Here is a 17,883-nt window from a genome sequence, read left to right as displayed (position 1 = left end):
CTGCATGATGCCATCTCTGCCTGGTGAACACCCCAAGGAAACGGATCAGGTCACGCAGATCCAGTGTCCTTCACAGTCCCTAGTACTAAGTGCTTAATGAATGTTGAAGGAATAACTGTTTCCTTTATAAACTAATAATTATAAATAAAAAGCCATTCATACAAAAAAGAAAAAAAAAGGGGGGGAGGAAGACATTCATACACGTTTTTAAAATTCTGATGTCATTTATTGGCACAAAAATTATTCAGATACAACATGGAGTCTAGACATAGCTACACTTTATACTCTGTGCACTTGGTTTAATGTTTCTTTTGCTCACATTCCCACATGTAGGAGACCTTCCCTAGCGTTCAGCACCTCCATGACAGCACTTGTTTTCCAAGTCTGTGCTCTGAACACAGAGCATCCAGACCTCACGAGAAACATCCCAGAACCGCGTGGGCCACCCCTCTGCACTGTGATCCCCTGTGCATCTGTGCATTCACTCAGCTGAGGCTACCCAGCACTCTGAAGAAACTCCTCTCCTAGTGGTCTGGGTCTTGGACTGAAGTAACGTCGCAGCATCACGGGTGAGGCAGAAGACAGACCTTTCCCACCCATTTTGGCCCATTTTGCAAATGTTGTTGCTGGACCAGTGAGGTAATGGGATGGGTGAAAGTGACGAAGTGGGCTCCTCCAGCTTCCTTACAGTCCTGAATCCTAAGACGTGTCCTCCACAGCCTGAGGCTTCTTGACTGTGCTGAGTTTGCTGTGTTCACGTTGAGAGGAACGACTAGGCCATTCTGCTAACAGCAAACGCTTAGGATGAATTGTGAGTTAAGTCGAAACCCGTATTTCTAAAGTTATGGATCTTCTGTTCCCCCAGATCAATGGCTTGATTTATGTAGTATCACTGTGTTTACTGTCCTGGGAACCAAATCAAGCCTTGTGTTTCTGACAATATATTCTTCAACAGCAGCTAGAAAGTTGGTTCAAACCAACTTTTAATATACAGTAGTTCTTTTCATTTACATTTCAAAATATTTAACAAAGTTGAACCTTCTGAAACAGTTTTCCACTGTTTCAGTTTAGTGGAAGCATATACCAAAGTAGAAAAGGCTCGAGAGAAATGCTGTGGCACGTCTGGGCCTCCAGTTACCAGAAAGGACACCTAAGGAGACAGAAAGAAAAGGAATATTTTAATAATTTGGGCTTCTTCAAAGCTTTACACAGACGCATTGAAAATGGAAAGACCAAGGTCTGACAACCCCTGGGATGCTCCCTGAGCTCTCCCACCATTAATTGTGCACGATGTACTTATTACTTCCAGTCAACTTTGGGCCTGCTGTGCTCCCAGGAGGATGCTTCCCTATCGCCCTCTCTCTCAAGCTCCTACCTTCAAGCGTGCCTCAGGCAATTAATCAAAGCAGACCCCCAAGTGGTCCTTAACGCTACAATCCCAGATCATAAATTTGTCTTTTCATCTCCTACTCTCTGTCACTGCTCTGGCTTTTTTTCTTTGCCCTTCCTGTTTCTTAGAATTGACAGCAAAAATCCAAAAAGATCCCCCACTCCCTGAAAATAAGGAGGACTCACTATTCTAAACATTTTTAATGTAACCTGAATCTATTTTGGTGTTTGCCTTCCAAATATGCATCCATATTTTTCAATTTTCTCCTTTTTAGAGCAATGAGCATACACAGTAAATACAAACTTTTAAAGAGATGTGAAACTATGATTCTACTTCATGGATCCCTCAAATCTTATTTGGCGACTCTGAACACATTGGGGTCCAGACTGCTTATTTAACACAGGTACTAGGAGCTGCCCGCTCACCATCCAATGTAGCACTGGCAGAGGTTTTCGTGGGACGTTGCTTGTTTGATGAGCAGCTCCACTTGTATTGGGACGTCCAAAGTTTCATCGTGAGAGAAGTCCCGACCTAGGACAAGAAAAACGAAATAATTTCTTCTGCAGCTGGTTTTCAACTCCCTCCTTGGCCCTGTTTAGCTTAACTCTCTAAGCAGCCCAATCAGTTTCTCTTTGTACACGAGTTTGAAGGCTGTATGAGACTTGGATTTTATTTTATTTAAAAAAAAAAAAAAATCTTTATTGATTTCAGAGAGAGGAAAGGAGAGGGGGAGAAAGAGAAAGAAACATCAATGATGAGAGAGTCATTGATGGAGCCCACAACCCAGGCATGTGCCCTGACCGGGAATTGAACCCTGATAGCCTGGATCCTAGTTTGACGCACAACCGCTGAGCCACGCCCCGCAGGGGCCGAGACTTGGATTTTAAATTTACCTCCGTGTGACTTAAGCCTTTCCTCCCACAGGGCAGTTGTTTCCTGATAAATTCACAACCTGGAACCTCCAACAGGCATGCACGGCACTGCCTGGCCAGCCTGTGCTGCTCTGGCAACATGCCTTTCCACTTCCACAAGGGTGGCTTCGAGTCCTCTACCCTCCCCAACGTCCAAACCTCTCCTCTGGCTTCTCTGCCTCAGCAGATGCCCGCATCTCCTACTTTGTAAGTTAATTAAGTCACTGGACACAGTTTTCCATCGCTGATGTGTCAGGCAGTGTTTGAGGTGCTGGATTTGTTCAACATGAGCTTCCTCTTCTTTGCTCCCATGTCCCAGCTGAGGCCAAGTTCGCCTGCGCTTTGGATCCCATGGCCTCCCGCTCTCTTTGGAGCCTTACAGTATCAGCTACCTTCCTCTCACTCGTGCCCTCCAACTCTCCCTCTCAGTTGCCCTTCTCATACTGTCTTGTAAACACGTTCCTCTCTTCCATCAAAGAAAAACAACCTCGAAAGCAACTACTTCTCCAGCTATGTCCTCTCATCCCTGCACAGCCAACCTTCTCAAGCTCTGAAACTTGTCTGCTTGCTTTGCTTCTCTCTCACTCCACGTTCCCTTCAATTGCTTCAGTCTGGCTGCCAGGCTCATCTCAGCTCTCAGAAGGTCACCAATGACTTGAAGCCACCCTAGATCCCTCTCCCTCATCAACCCTTCTGATTTTACCTCCTAAAGATCTGAATTCATCGCCACTGCCACCACCCTAGTCTCATCAACTGTCCAGCCTGGATGACTGAGGCAGCTGCTCCCTCCCTTCTAATTAATTCTCCAGACACAGAGCAGGCACAGTATTTCACCCGCCCAGGCCCTCCTCTTCCCTCCCTACCCACTTAAAAACCTTCAGTGCTCTCCCACTGCCCTTACGACATCTGATAATAATGTAAGGTGCTGCCCAGCCAGTATGGCTCAGTGGTTGAGCATCGACCTAGGATCCAGGAGATCGAGGTTCGATTCCTGGTCACGGCACATGCCCGGGTTGTGGGCTCGATCCCCAGTAGGGGGCGTGCAGGAGGCAGCTGATCAATGATTCTCTCATCATTGATGTTTCTCTCTCTCCCCCTCTCCCTATCTCTGAAATCAATAAGGATTTACTTAAATAAAATTTAAAAAGTAAGGTCGTAAGTAAGATCTGGCCTGGGCTGCTCATTTTGCACTGAGCTCCTCCCATCTCCCTTTCTCTGGGGCAGTCAGACCAGAGATTTCTGGCCATACTCCCTCCTACCACAGGGCACCTGCACGTGCAGCTTCCTGCCCCTAGAACAATCTACCCCTAATTCACTCCTCTTCCAGGTATTATCTCCTGGGCTGGTATGCTCAGGGGAGCTTTTCCTGAACTCCAGAACTTAGATTCAATTCCAGTCAGTGGAAGCAGAGCCTCAGGTCCCTCCCTTCCACCTAATACAGTGCTTGCCTTTAGATCCTGAGCCCCACAGAGGCAGGGAATCTGTCCATTTTTGCCAACACTGTTTCTTCAGCATCTAGCTCTTGCAGCCACTCAATCAATGAATATGCCCTGACTACATAGCACTTACGTGCCAGGCCCTGATGTTAAGCACTTGGCACTGCATGTCTCATTTGAGCCTTGCCACCTTCTGAAAGATTCTCATCATCTTTGGACCAAGTGACAGAGGCCCGCAGGTGCCATGGGAAATGCTGGAGCTGAGGGTCTTTGGCTTCCCTGACTCTCGTCCCCCAAGTCACACCATCTGGTGAATGTGACATGTCTCCTTTTCAAACACATGCATTTTTCCCCTTCCAGAATCTCCACTCCATAATGGCTTCCAAAGTTCAGAGAGGTAATGATCAGGGTGGTCAGATTTGCTCTGATATCAAGTCATGATGATAAAAATGTTCCTGAATCTGGCTGACTTTGGACCCAACAGACTTTTACTTAACCCTGTTAAAATGAGGTCAATCACATTACTTAAAGTTTATTAGAAAGAGAATCAGAGAGAGCTCTTAATTGATGGCTTCAGATACTCTAGTGAGCAGCATACTCATTTAGGCACCAATACCACTAGAAAATGGGGGTGACCACCATTCAAGGAGAGAAAGTCTCTTGGACTGTATGTCCTTTTAGGTAAACACATCCACATACTCACCAGTGAGTTTATCTCGAACTCTGTTAATAATTTGAATAGCTTTCTTATTTAGGGCCTCTGGTTTGACCAGACCATCTCCAACTGGAACACACCAAAGAAGAAGTAATAGTAAGAACTGGATCATCACACAGGTTCAATAAACACCCCTGCCCTTCTCAAATGTTCACTTTTGTAAGTGTTGAGTAATTCTTCCTGTGTGTCTACCTTTGTCCTCAGAACATAATGAGAAATTCATGGAACCTTTTCTGCTCACAGGCAGTTTTGTTGTTTCATCGCACTGACCCTCTCGTAGTAAAACACAGCTGCTGTTTTCTTAATGAGCTAGTTACTGGCACAAGTCCTCAGACTTACTGAAAGAATGAATAGATTCTGGCACTGTGGTCCCCGTTTTCTTATGGGCTGGTTCCCCAAGTTCTACACCATCCAAAATTTCTAGGAGGAAAAAGAGTCAATTATCAGAAAACAAAAAAGCCATTGTTCCAAGGTATGAGCTCTAATTCTTCACACACTACACACTCCTCTGACACTAGCCCTCCCCACCTCAAAGGGGAAAGGAGAAAGGAAGCGTTATGTTATTATTATTTTTAATCCTCACTCAAGGAGGATATTTTTCCCATTGCTTTTAAGGAGAGTGGAAGGGGGAGAGAAAGGGAGAGAAGAAGAGAGGGAGAGAAACATCGATGTGAGAGACACATTGATTGGTTGCCTCCTGCACACACCCGACTGGGGTGGGGATTGAGCCTGCAACGGAGGTCCATGCCCTTGGCTGGAATCAAACCCGGGACCCTTCAGTCCACGGGCTGGCACTCCAACCACTTAGCCAAACTGGCTAGGGCTCTTTATGTATTTAAAAGGTTTTAAACCTACAAAGCATGACTTTTCGGGCAAACAGCATTAATAAAATGTTCTGACATAGAGAACAGGAGTATGAGTCACAAACCATTTTGTTTGGTTCAACAAAAACTGGCAATAATGTAAAGAAAACTAGTTTTCAATGGGTAACGCATATGACTGAAGTGTTTTTTTTTTTTTAAATTGTCAATATGTTTAATGATTTTAGAGAGAGGGGAAGAGAGAGAGAGAAACATCGATGCGAGAAAGAAACATCAATTGATTGCCTCCTCTATGTGCTCCAACCGGGGTCGAACCTGCAACCTAGGTATGTGTCCTAACTGGGAACTGAACCTGCAGCCTTTTGGTGCAAGGGGAGATGCTCCAACCAAATAAGCCACTCGGCCATTTGGATGAAGTGTTATTCTTTGTAGGAATTTATACAGCAATTCTGGGGAGAAAAAGTCCTCAGGCTTTAGAGTCACCCTCCACTGGCTGTGGCCTTCAGGAGGGAAGAGCCTAAAGTCAGAGTCCTGAGGTTATTTATGCACTGCCCTTGTACACCACAGGCCTGCAAAATGAATCCAGTGATACTACTATTTTCTTAATGACCCTCTGGAACTTAACTTTTAAGGCACACAAAACAACTGGGTCTACTCCCACCTGGTTGCATTAGAGCTGGCTTCCTAATTACCCCCTGCATGCCACAGGCAGCATGTAGAAGTCACCCGATTATGTAGTGACGAGGTGGGTCCTGAGAGTTCAGCAGTAAGTCCCACATAGTTTGGATGAGACCAGTCATCTCACAAGGTACTTCAGACACCGTGGGGGACTTAGGCATTTACAGATCTTATCTGTCTGGGGTAGAGTCCACGCATGTGCAGAGATGCCACTGTAACCCAGGACTCCAATTTCCTGCCCAGAACACCCTTTTCCCTTCTGCCCATACAGATTCCATCCCTCCACTAAGTCTCAGCTTTAATTCCACCAACCCAAGAGCTCCCTTACCTACTGCAGTTTGGAGCGATAACTCCTCTAAGTCCCACAGCCCTTGTATTCCAAACCATATCGCGTGGTACTTGATTACACAGTGGGATGTTCTTTTATTATTTCATATATATTTCGGTCAATTCTATAACGTGATTCTGTACTTTCAGGAAATCTCAATGTGTAAATAACTTCATAACTTTTTTTTGCACCCATTCCTATTTTAAGTCATGCCTCCTAATGGCAGTAGCAGAGCTCACCCTGTTCTAGAAACACTCTGGATAGAAGGGGACAGAATCTGCAGTTGCCATGGGAGACACCCACCTACTGACTGGCCAGCAGAGTAGGAATCTGTTCTTGTCCTGGATCGCTTGTTGCCTTTGGTATTTGCTAGGGGAAGAAAGAGAGGGATGATTAAAAAGTGCTTCAGACTTTGACTTGAAAGAAACTTGGTTGATGTGATATTTTCTTACAATCATAAAAACATAATATTTCCAAAAGATATATCCCCTAAGAGAGAACCAAAGATGTACTGCTCAGGAGTACGTGGGTGGGTGTTAGCATGGGTGTCCAATCCTGAGGGATACTCTATATCATCAGGTTGGATTTAGGCAATGTAAACAGATCCCCTAAGATAAAAAAACATAACTTAATCACAGTGATCAGATTCCTCTTGTTAGTAAGCTTCTCAGGAGGTAGGAACAAAGGGCAGACTGAGATTCTGCTGACTAAAATCACAACTGTTTGTATCTCCAATCAAAATTCCAGCTTGCTACTCTACAGACACCCAAACAAACGAAAATCATTAGGGTACTTAATTTATACTAAAAAATACTTTATACCCAAGCTGATGACTGGAGTTTTCCGTCCTAGTTAATAAAAATTCTTGAAATTCATTTCCAGACACCAGAGCTGAATTGTGAAATGTGATGCAAAAGCTCAGTAATACAGCTCAGGCTCCAGGCCTGAAGGCCCATAGATTAGTGAAATGTACTGTGTCAGATACTCCTAATTTGGTAGGGTGCTGACTCCAGTGCCCAAGCACTTGCTAATACTCACTGTCCATCAGCCTCCAGTTCAGCAAGGGATCGTAGACAAAGGCTTCCAGCACGGCCATGACACTATCCTTGTGTTCCCGAAGCACCTCCATCACTGTATGGCAGGTGATTCTGTAGTTGCCATCCAGACCAGTAACCTGTAGAAGGGTCACAGCTACTCACCACAGAAGTCACTGGCACTGCCTCCTTAAGGCCTCGTGACAAAAAGTCAGACAGTTGAGAGGGTCTGCCACACCCGCTGAGGAAGTGGACATAGGCCATTATCAATGTATGAGGCTGGGAATGTCTTCAGAGCAAGGAGTCAGGTCACATTTGTCATTCATATGAAACACTGATTCATGTGACATAAAGAATGGTAATATTTTCAAAGATTGATCATTTCTAACACAATGGAAAATTCCAGAAAAAGACTGCAGAAATACTCTGGGCATTTGGGGAACTGATGAGCCCTAACAAGCAAGTCTGTCCTCAAAGAGTCATAGCTGTAGTGACCCTATTCCAAAGCAGCTGGTCATCTACTTACCTCCATAGCATTGGTCAACATTCTTGTCAGTCTAAATGGAATCTTCTCTGGGAATTTCTCTCTGGTCATAGCGACCTATAGGGCAAAAGAGGGAAAAACCCAAGTCCACTGGTTAGACTGTTTTCCTTGGCTAATGCCACGTGAAGGCAGGTGGCTTTCCTTCACATCACCAGCACTGATTTCAATTAGAGCACAGAATGAAGCAGGTTGAGTTTAGTGAGGGACTTATCACAGGGATTTAAAAGACAATTAAGAAAAACAAGAGAGAGAGAGAGAGAGAGGGAAAGAGGGAACAAAAAGAAAAAGTGTGCACTGCGCCAGGCCTTGGACCAGTAGGCCGTGTGGAGGATGAGGGTTCCTCCACCCCAGGAGGGTGTGGGAACAGTGAACAAGCGGCCCTTGCCCAAGGGCGTCAGAGTCCCACTAAACCAAGTATTAAAGAGTGTGGATTTAATTTCTTAGACTGACTTCCTATCACCTCAGTAGGAGAGGCAGGGGTGAGATAATGCATCGTGGGCTTATGTCACCCGGGAAGGTGAGCTTTACTTGATGTTCTGGAACATGTGCTCACCTCAAAGCAGTCCCCAAAGTCAATGTGCAGGATCTTCCCACTCAGCCGGTCCAGCATCAGGTTGGATGGGTGTCTTTGAGAAACAGAATACAGACCAGGGTGGTGTCAAGAGAGCAACACTGATAAATCAACAAGTATGTGATACTCTAGGCCACAGGTTGGCAAAGTACAGCTCTCAGGCCAAATCCAGCCCCCACCTGCTTTTGTAAATAATGCTTTATTGGAACACTGTCACACTCATTTCTTTAAGTATTGTTTCAGGCTGCTTTTTTGCTACAACAGCAGACATAAGCAGTTGTGACAGAGACTGTATGGCCAACAAAGCCAAAAATATTTATTGTCTGGCTCTTTAAGAAAAAGTTTGCCAACCCCTGCTCTAGGCCTGAAATAAGGATTTATCTGTGTGAATCACAAGTTGCCCCACAATACCATGATAATTTGGTCACAAGATTCTGGCAGTGCTGGCATCTCAGAGTGATAGGCTCTGTCATTACTACTTAGTACCTACCACAGGGCCTTGTCTCCCTGAGCCCTGGAGCCAACCGTGGCAGGATCACCTGACTTTTGTCAACAGGAATTCTGCCTTTTTTTTTTTAAAAATAAGAATTTATTATTTTTGTGTGATAAAATTATTTTTACTCTCAAATAAGTGCACGAGATATGATCCCAGGAGAAAAATAGTGGACATCAGAAAACTAGTTTTAAAAAAAGTCTATTGAGTCAATGTCTGAACATGCCTAAACTACTTTTTCAATCAGTACATCTGGATGAAATTTATCATGAAGAAACATCAGAAGGATCTACTTTGGTTGGTTTCAATTACACAAATAGAATTATTTTAACACAGTGGTGATTAATAAATGTTCATTGAATTAATAAAATCAATCGGATTTGTGTTTTTATAATACATTAAATCAACCTACGCAGAAGTAGTACTCCTGAACTACGATTTTTCTTCCCTTTAGTTTGATGTACTGTTCTGCTGACACGGATAATAAATAGGGGAGTAAGGCTGATGTCGCAAAAAATACCTAAAGTACAAAATACAAATATTTACCAAATCGTCATAAATCTCACTGGAAAACAAAATGAAACCATTCCAAAACACTACAATGGATAAAGAAGGCTGCAAGAAACAAATTAAATTCACTCACCTATCTCCCAGGCCCAAAATATACCCAACCATGGACATGACAGCTAAAGAGCGGGTATAATTGGTTCTTCGATCAAACCACACCTAGAACACAGGAGCACAAGTGAGCCAGGCTCTGGAAACTTTAAATGGTTTCCACATAATTACACCCAATCAACTGTTTGCTTATAATCCATCATAACCAATTAGAACATATAATGGCATAAAGATCTCATTCACAATTACAAAATAAGCTGTGCTTGAAATAAACTAGAAATGGGCAGAACTTAGGTGAATAAATAAATAAAACTCAGCTTAGAAATACAAAGACTTGAGTAAGTGAAAATATCCATTTAAGGATATCCACTTAAGACTGTCAAGAGGTAATATCCTCCCAAATTATTGAATACATTTAATGTAATTTAATAAAAATTCAGTGGCCTTGAGAAAATTTTTTTTTGTGTGACCTTGAGAAAATGATCCCAAAATTTATCTGGAAAAAAAAAAGTATGAAAATAGCCAATGAGAAGAGACTTGTATTAATAGTACAGTACTTGAGGAGAAAAAGGCAGAAATATCAATGAAAGACAATAGAAGCTCTAGAAAGAAATCCAAAGGCATGTAAGAATTTACTACATAACAAAAATGGAATCTTTTAAATAGGGAAAGGATGGATTATTTGGTAAATATTGTGGTGCTGGCAAGTCATCTTAATAAAACTTATATCCTAATGCTAGATTCCAAATTGGGTTAAGAATTTAAATGTAAGAACAAATCTTATAATTAGTACAACTGATGTAAAAAGATACATAACCCTGAAGCGAAGAGGGCCTTTCTAATATAAAACCAAAGGCAAGAATTTTAAATAATTAAAAATCTGTTAACTTACAATTTTAAAAATGTCTGTATATTAAAAACAAAACAAAAACTCAAAACCAAGAAACATACTATTAACAAAATTAAAACAGCAAATAAACAGAAAATTTATACATGAAAAAGATTTAATCGCCTTAATATATAAAGAGCTCAAATACTACTGTAACAGGAGAAACACTAAAGTATTAAATCTACATCTGCTAAATTGCATGGCTCACCCTTTTAATCTATTATAAGAGATTGCACATAACATAATCTCCAGCTAATCGTGACAAAGATGAGCCCACAGGTGCATGAACAGAGAGAAAGTATCCTGACAAGAGTGGGTGTGTCAAAGTGCAGTGTGCGCCGTACCTCGGAGCTGGGGCTTTTCAGCCATAGCAGCTTGGCCAGGTCGTCCCCAGCTGTGTTATTGACGGCATGCTCAAACACCTCTACCTTCTGCATCAGAGTTAGGTGATCGTAGTCTGGAGCCATCTGTATAGGGACACAACCATTCTGAGAGAGCAGCCGAAGACAAGCAGCTTAAACCCAAGAAAATAATAAGGCTCAGGTCAGGCAGAGCTGGGTTCTAATTTCACCACCACAGCCAAAGGAGGCGTGAAATAAGAACGTTGCAAAAGGACAAATGGAGCAGCCACTCTCACCTAGGACCACAGGGACTGCCAGACCTGCGTGCAAAACATCAGGCCTCACCACAGCACAAGCCCACTGGTGTGAATGAGAGCACTGGAGGGCTCAGGGTTCTGGTTAACAAACAATTCTTTCTTGTTACTTACACATCTCTTACACACTGTCTCTCTGCAGGGCCAGTGCTCTGTGTGCCTTAGGTACCTGACAAGTAATACTATCCAGTCTCACCTAGGATAGTGAAATCTTAAGTCCTGGGCTTTAACGGTCCTTCTGTTTCTTAGAGAAGGTTTTCTTCTTTAGGACTCACTTTCTTAAACCTTCTTCAATGGATAATCCCCTCAAATCTACTTTTCAGTGATGGACATATATAAGAGCACAAGAAAAGCAGCTCTGTATAGCCTCTTTGGTGAGTTTTGCCTCCGAGACATTACTGGGCTGGAGCTGGAGCCTCATCACATACCCGCAACATGATGCGATGCTCGATGTTGAGAAGGATCTTCTTTTTCTCCCTGTAGTCCCGGATGAGGGCATGCAGCGTGTCACAGTGGGGGACCCAGCCGATGAGGCCCGAGTTGGTTGATAGAGGAATGACTGCATATCGCTGGATGCTGGGGCCCATGGGAAAGCAGGGTTATTGTACAGTAAACAGAGTACACCTTTGACCTGCTCACTGCATATGCAAACAAGTTTTAATGAACCCCCCTGCATGGGGCTGTTGTAAGGTGCGTGATGAAGGCCTTTGCAAAGCATAAGGTATCACGTGGAGACGGTGCACTGATGGTACAGAAGCACATTGGTCACTCAACCTGCCTAACAAACTCAGTGTTTGGGGGAAATCCAGTGATTATTTCTAAGCTTAAAATAACCTCCCAACTTAATATTCATGTTCTTAATAGAAAGAGGGGTAAGAGTACTGAAGATAGGAAAGGTCTGGCTTGGCTGGAACCCCACCACAGGTAAAACATCAAATTTCCAGAATCTCCAGTCTAATGGCCACAAAGTGTTCCTTTCTGGATCCTTTGGTGGTTGTTAAAGGCACTTTTATGAGAATACCCTAAAAATATGGAGGATTTTTCTTTTTGTGGTTGACACCTTGGCTATTGATGACTTCCTGTCAGGTACATACTTTTATGATTTATTTCATAAAGGTACATGACTACATGGGAGAGATGTAGGAAAAACCAGAAGACTTCGCAAATCATTGCCATTTCCATGCATCCTGAATACCTGAGATTCTTCCGGAGAGATGTTGGGTCATTGGCCAGAAGGGTGTTAACCAGGCCGAAGAGCTGCATCACTCGTTCGTCCTGCCGCAGGTCTTCATGGCCTTTCAGGAGGAAAACAAACTCATGTCCGTTGCTGCCTGTAAGGAATGGTGGGAGCAGTTAGTGGAGACCAGAGGGTCTCAAACCCATCAGGGGGTAGACCACCACTGTCTTCAAAAGATCCTTCAGGCTGCAAATAAAACTCCCTAGAAGCAATGAAAAGAACAGGCCCTGCTTTTGATGGTCCCCCAATGTGATGTTATTCAAATCAAAATAAATAAATTTAAAAAGCTCTGTCTTTGAGGAATGATTCTTTTTTTATTTTAGAGATACAGGAAGGAAGACAGTGAAACATCAATGTGAGAGAGATACATTGGTCAGTTGCCTCCCGTACGAGCCCCAACTGGGGATTGAACCTGCAATGTAGGTATGTGCCCTGACAGGAAATCGAACCTGCGACACTCCAGTGCACAGGCCAACACTCCAACCAACTTAGCCACACCAGCCAGGCAGGACCAGGAAGGATTCTGCATAGAAACGGTCATTCTGAATGTTCCCCTCCCCAACCCACTCTGCCCTTCCCTGTCCTGCTCTGACCTGAGAAGCCTGATCTCCTCAGACTGTATCACTTGGGCTCCCAGTTGGGATTGGCCAATGGGGGCACTAGCAGGAGGTCAGCAGGTGGGAAGAGGGAGAGGTCAGGGTATCTGCCCCTGACAACCAGCCAGGCTACAGTCCTAGAAGCAGCTATGTCCCTCTACCTGGGCTACAGCTTCTGGTGGAACAAGCCCTTGATGAGCTCCCTGCCTTTTCAGGTCTGGAGAGTGGGGTAACAGCTTCTCACTGTTGGTTCTCTTAACTCTGTTTACACCTCTGGAAACAGTTCCTTCATTAGGGCTCTCTAACTAAATATTCCTAAATAATGCTGATGTAGAGTCAATCACCTATGGACCACAGGGAACTGGTGCTGATGAATCATCACCGCATTTAAAAAAATGAGCATTATTACCACAGGCAAGAGACCTCAAAGTGCCTCAGAGTATTTAGGCCTCCTGAAACAATCCCAGACAGGTAACAAACTTCAATGTGAGAATTCATTCCTACTTGTTTGGATTTTACACAATCACTTCCCACAGAGGGGCCGTGATGGTAAAAAAGAACACTTCAGAGCCCAGATGGCCTTCCTCTGACTTAGCCTGTCATGGCCATGCATCCAGATGCCTCTGTGGGCCTCACCAGTTCCCTCACCACTGCTACCACAACCTGCGCTCCACACTGCCTGCCTTTCGATTCCTTCCACCTGGTCTTGTGCAGGATCGTTATGCTTTACTTAAGTGTGGCTTTACGAAGGAACTGGGAGTCTCGAGGAGGGTGGAATAGGGAAAATCCCCTTGTCCTCTATTGCCCTCCCAGTAAACATGGGAGACAGGGCATCGGAAAGATCAACAGTGTGAACAGCAAGCAGTAGTTTCTAAGGCAGGGCAGGGGTTCAGCCAGGGTTGGGGGAGATGCAGGTGGGAGGCACACACAGTGGTCCTTACCCATAAGTGTCAACTTCCGGGGCCTCTGTTTGGATGTGATGACTTGCAAAGATGGTGCTATGGACTGAATGCGAATGATCGGCTGGTTGGGGTCATACGTTCCTGGCACAGCCAATTCAAGGTCCCGGCACATCAGAAGTTTGGGGGAAACATATTGCAGCTCTAAGGATGTGAGCTGCGGATAATTATCACAGGGATTAGTTTTCTGCCTTCAGGGAGGAACTGAAATGCAATTTAATAGGTATTTTTCAGTGAATTGCTAACAGCAATGACTTGTCCCAAATTTGCAGGTGTAAGTGAAACCAGGTGCTTCGGGATTAGTGTTAGAACATTCACAGGAGGTAAAACAGAAAGGACTATGACAGTTAACTGTGCTCGAACCTGAAGAGCCTACCTGAGGCAGCTGCTTTGAGATGCGTCTGAACACGTGATAATAGAGGTCCCAGGCTTGGGTGAGATCCTTGACATTCCCTGATTTCATGTACTTCCTGCACCACTCTTGGGCCTCCATTAAATCTCGACCATATGCCTGAGGGAATAGAGGGGAAATTTGTAAGTGGTCATGGGTACTGACTGAGCCGAAGGCTGAATCCCAGCAGACAGCAGCACCCCTCAGCATACTGACTGGGAGGCAACGGCATGGATGGCTTAGCATGGGCTGCTCTGTAGCTCTCTGGGCCTGGAGCTCCCAATCTCAAAAGGCTTGTTAGGTAAAGTAACGTCTTGTGAAGTATCTTGTGGTTTTCCAGTTAAAATTTTGGGAGGGTTTTGAAACTTGATAACAATTACTTTTGTGGTGTCTTTATATCCTGTGACATTTGTCACAGTACATTTTATTCAAGTCAGTAGAAAGGCTAGAGAGAAAGGGGTCTGACAAAGGCTCCGGGTCACATCTTCCAGGCCTTGTCATCCCATACCTGGTTAAAGGATGTCTCCTTCAGAGTCTGGGGTCCTCGTTCCATCATCGCATGCAGGGGCTCTAGCACCTCAAACATGCCTTTCACATTCCTCTCCCCGAAGTACAAACGTGAAGCTTCTTCCAGGCCTTCATGCCACATCTCATGCCAGAGGATGGCCACTCGGATCAGCTCCTCACTCACCTGGATCACGGGGGGCAGGGAGGAGAGAAGCACCAAGGATGAGCTAAACGCATAATGTCCTGGAGAAATAGGAGGCACTCTTTCTGGCAGCCAGAGGGAGCATGCAGCACTGTCGCGAGGAAGAAACCACCACCGAAGCCCTCTGGCCAGGTGACCAGGGTCCACAGAAGCCAGCACTGGCTCCTCACTCACCATCATGGCCTGCTGCACCAGGGTGTTACTGTGCTCGCACATGTTCTTCAGAATCTTGTTGGCTGCGTTGTGACGGGCTGTGGTTGTAGACTTAGAAGCCACAGTCAGGGGGTAGATGAGGGCCTGAAGCAAACAGAGGCAGAGGTGCAAACACGTGTGAAAGGAGCCTGACATTAACCGCAAGAAGGACAAACGGGGAGGGGAGTAAGATGCTGATGCTCGTCTGAGTCCACCAGGCAGGGCATCGCTCTTTCATAAAGGCCGCTGGGCCTGCCAGCCAGGCAGATGCTTCCAGCAGGATGGGAGGCCTGGCTCCCATTTCCTGTGCTGTGCTCTGGAGTAGCTTTAGGAAAGGCTGAACACCGAAGCAAAACGGCGGCTGTCAGATGAGCAACTACCCAGGTCTCCACATACCTGGGGGTGGTACCGACCAATGTCTGTGAGGAGCTGGTGAATGAGGCGTCCCACTAAGGGCCTGGGCGTATCAATTCTTGCAATGAGCTGAGGTATAACCTGTTATTCAAAAAGACAGTTATGCAGCATATGAGGGATAGAAGGGACTCTAGTTATTCTGGGCAATGACCAGCTCTTGTTACTTGTTTCGGTAGATTCCGTTGGACACTAAGATGCTCATTCCCTTCAGTTCTTTAAAAGAAACTAAAAAAAATATGGAGTCTTGACCGTGGGATTGAGCCCTACTTCCTCACCACTGTGCAGCGCATGCTACCTGCTACTCCCAACACTGCGTGGCTAAGAGGATGCGGAGGAGCAGAGCGGAGCCATGCTCACCTGTAACCAGGTATCAATCTGGATCGCCTTCACCCCTTCCACTAAGGCTTCATTGACATCTGGCCAGTGACCATAATCAAACCATAAGGTGAGGACTCTGGAAAAGAAAAATGAGAAAGTCACAGGAAATTTAGTTTCCCAGATTCTGTGTTTCTGACTTTTAAGATTCTTGAGCGAACTGGCAGGGCCTCAAATCCGTGGCTCTCCAGGTGTTTGGTCTCGGGCCCACTACAAGGGGGTACATGGTGAGAGCCGCAGTGCTTGACTGAGCACCAGCAGGAGCACCCCAAGTGAATAATCATCTCGTTCAGATAACATGGAGGGATCACCATGGTATAAGCTCAGAGATCTAACGAGCCCATGGGTAACCCAGGGGTAATCGCTGCACAGGCAGAACGAGTCGCCTGCACAACGGTGGCAATTCAGAAACCTGACACTTAGCCAGGTGGAGATCCCCAAACAAAGGAGGCCGCCCTTGTCACCTGCGGCCTCTGGACTGGCTGGTCTGTGCCATGTATTTAGCCTCTCAGAGTTGGCTCTAACAGCTGGGGGGATTTCGGCAATATTGCAACAAACAGGTGAGTTTCTTCTTCTCTACGTAACAAACCACAGAAGGCTTCTCAGGCCACTTAATCTTTGCAGGTTTCACCCACACGAGTGGGGCCTGGTCAGCTGTTACTCTTGGATGTGCTGATGGGGGCAGGGAAGGGAAAGAGGACTTTATGTAGAACTTCTGTGATCTGCCATTGCCATGGCCCACCAGGGTTTCCCCTTCCTGTCCCTGATACCTGAGTGTGTCCTGGAGGTTGTTGCCTCGTGACAAGGAGATAGAACGGAAGAAGCCCTGGACGGCAGGGACAGTGTACATCAAGAGGGTTTTGGACAGATCCTGTGGGAACACATGGGTGTTAGTGACACTTCTGCCTCAGCGTTCTCATCTGTAAAATGGCACAGCAGCATACTAGCAGTACCCACCTCCAAGGGTGGTAATGAGGGTTAAATCAGATGCTGCCTTTAGAGCAGTACCTGGCACACAGCGAGCGCAGTAAATGGCAATGGTTCATAACTTACTATCTTGGGCTAATGGTGGCTTCCTGAACAGGGTGGCAGGGCTGAATCTCTGAACACGCTGACCTCTCCGCCTGTCAGCTGCCCGGGTGTACTCTGAACTGACAGCCCAAGGGGGTGGGGGTGGCAGAGGACAGATATCACCAGGCTCTGTGCTCAGAGTGGACCAGATGTGCATGGTCACCCACGCGCACAGATGCGGGCCTTAGGAGAATGAGCTCATGCACGGGGATGCACGAGGAACTCATTCCTCAGCTCGGGCCTATGTCTGCTCTCCAAACACAAGCATGTGCACAAAGGCTGTCTCTAACAATGCTATACGGCAAACAGCGATGCCTTCTAGCTGCAGTGGGCACTCGGGGGTACAGCCTCAGGTTCCTATAAGCCCCCCTTCATGCACTCCTGAGTGCCTGGGCCTGGGCTAGCCTGGCGAGAGGAAGGGCCAGCTACCTCAGTGACCTTCTTCTGCAGAGGCGAGGGCGTGGGGCTGTTCTCGCTGCTCTCAGCTTCACTCTCACTGTTGCTGCCCTCAGTGCTGGTGGCAGTGGTGGTGGCAGCTGTTGTGCTGGCGGCAGTGGTTGTGTTGGTGATGTTGGCCCCACTGGCATGACGCAGCTTCTTCTTCTCGTCACGGGCTTGGTTCTGATGTTTGTAGTGGAGCACAGCTTCAAAGTTCATCACTGCCCACGCGTGCCAAGCCTGGGTGGGCAGAGTGAGGTCAGACGAGGGGCTGTGACCAACAGCTTGGGCCTCGAGGGCTGAGAGAGCCTGAGGACACAGCTGAGGAGCAGTACTGTGACAGCCTTTTCCTCAGTGGTCAGTAGAGCCAAACTTTGCTTCTACAGAACATTGGGGAACAGGTGTTTACTCAATTTGA

General features: G+C 45.8%; 1 protein-coding gene across 1 annotated transcript in view; it reads right to left on the bottom strand.

The window, feature by feature from the left end:
- Positions 1-204: 204 nt before the first annotated feature.
- The window catches only part of MTOR (mechanistic target of rapamycin kinase), a 98,889-nt gene continuing 81,210 nt past the window's right edge, over positions 205-17,883 (bottom strand). The window contains exons 39-58 of the mRNA XM_016217893.2: positions 17,457-17,705; positions 16,727-16,827; positions 15,939-16,035; positions 15,564-15,662; positions 15,150-15,272; positions 14,775-14,957; positions 14,252-14,386; positions 13,858-14,032; positions 12,279-12,414; positions 11,512-11,659; positions 10,773-10,895; positions 9,565-9,647; positions 8,411-8,483; positions 7,840-7,914; positions 7,318-7,453; positions 6,583-6,648; positions 4,792-4,872; positions 4,441-4,521; positions 1,816-1,921; positions 205-1,150 (exon numbers count right to left, since the gene is read on the bottom strand). Coding sequence (XP_016073379.1) covers positions 1,135-1,150; positions 1,816-1,921; positions 4,441-4,521; positions 4,792-4,872; positions 6,583-6,648; positions 7,318-7,453; positions 7,840-7,914; positions 8,411-8,483; positions 9,565-9,647; positions 10,773-10,895; positions 11,512-11,659; positions 12,279-12,414; positions 13,858-14,032; positions 14,252-14,386; positions 14,775-14,957; positions 15,150-15,272; positions 15,564-15,662; positions 15,939-16,035; positions 16,727-16,827; positions 17,457-17,705 — 2,286 coding nt within the window. The 3' untranslated portion in view covers positions 205-1,134. The remainder of the gene's footprint in view (positions 1,151-1,815; positions 1,922-4,440; positions 4,522-4,791; positions 4,873-6,582; positions 6,649-7,317; positions 7,454-7,839; positions 7,915-8,410; positions 8,484-9,564; positions 9,648-10,772; positions 10,896-11,511; positions 11,660-12,278; positions 12,415-13,857; positions 14,033-14,251; positions 14,387-14,774; positions 14,958-15,149; positions 15,273-15,563; positions 15,663-15,938; positions 16,036-16,726; positions 16,828-17,456; positions 17,706-17,883) is intronic.

This window comes from Miniopterus natalensis, chromosome 9 (genome assembly GCF_054644295.1).
Source record: "Miniopterus natalensis isolate mMinNat1 chromosome 9, mMinNat1.hap1, whole genome shotgun sequence".
Classification (NCBI taxonomy): Eukaryota; Metazoa; Chordata; class Mammalia; order Chiroptera; family Miniopteridae; genus Miniopterus; species Miniopterus natalensis.
The sequence above is the reverse complement of the archived record's forward strand: the minus strand, read 5'-3'. Positions and strand labels throughout refer to the sequence as shown.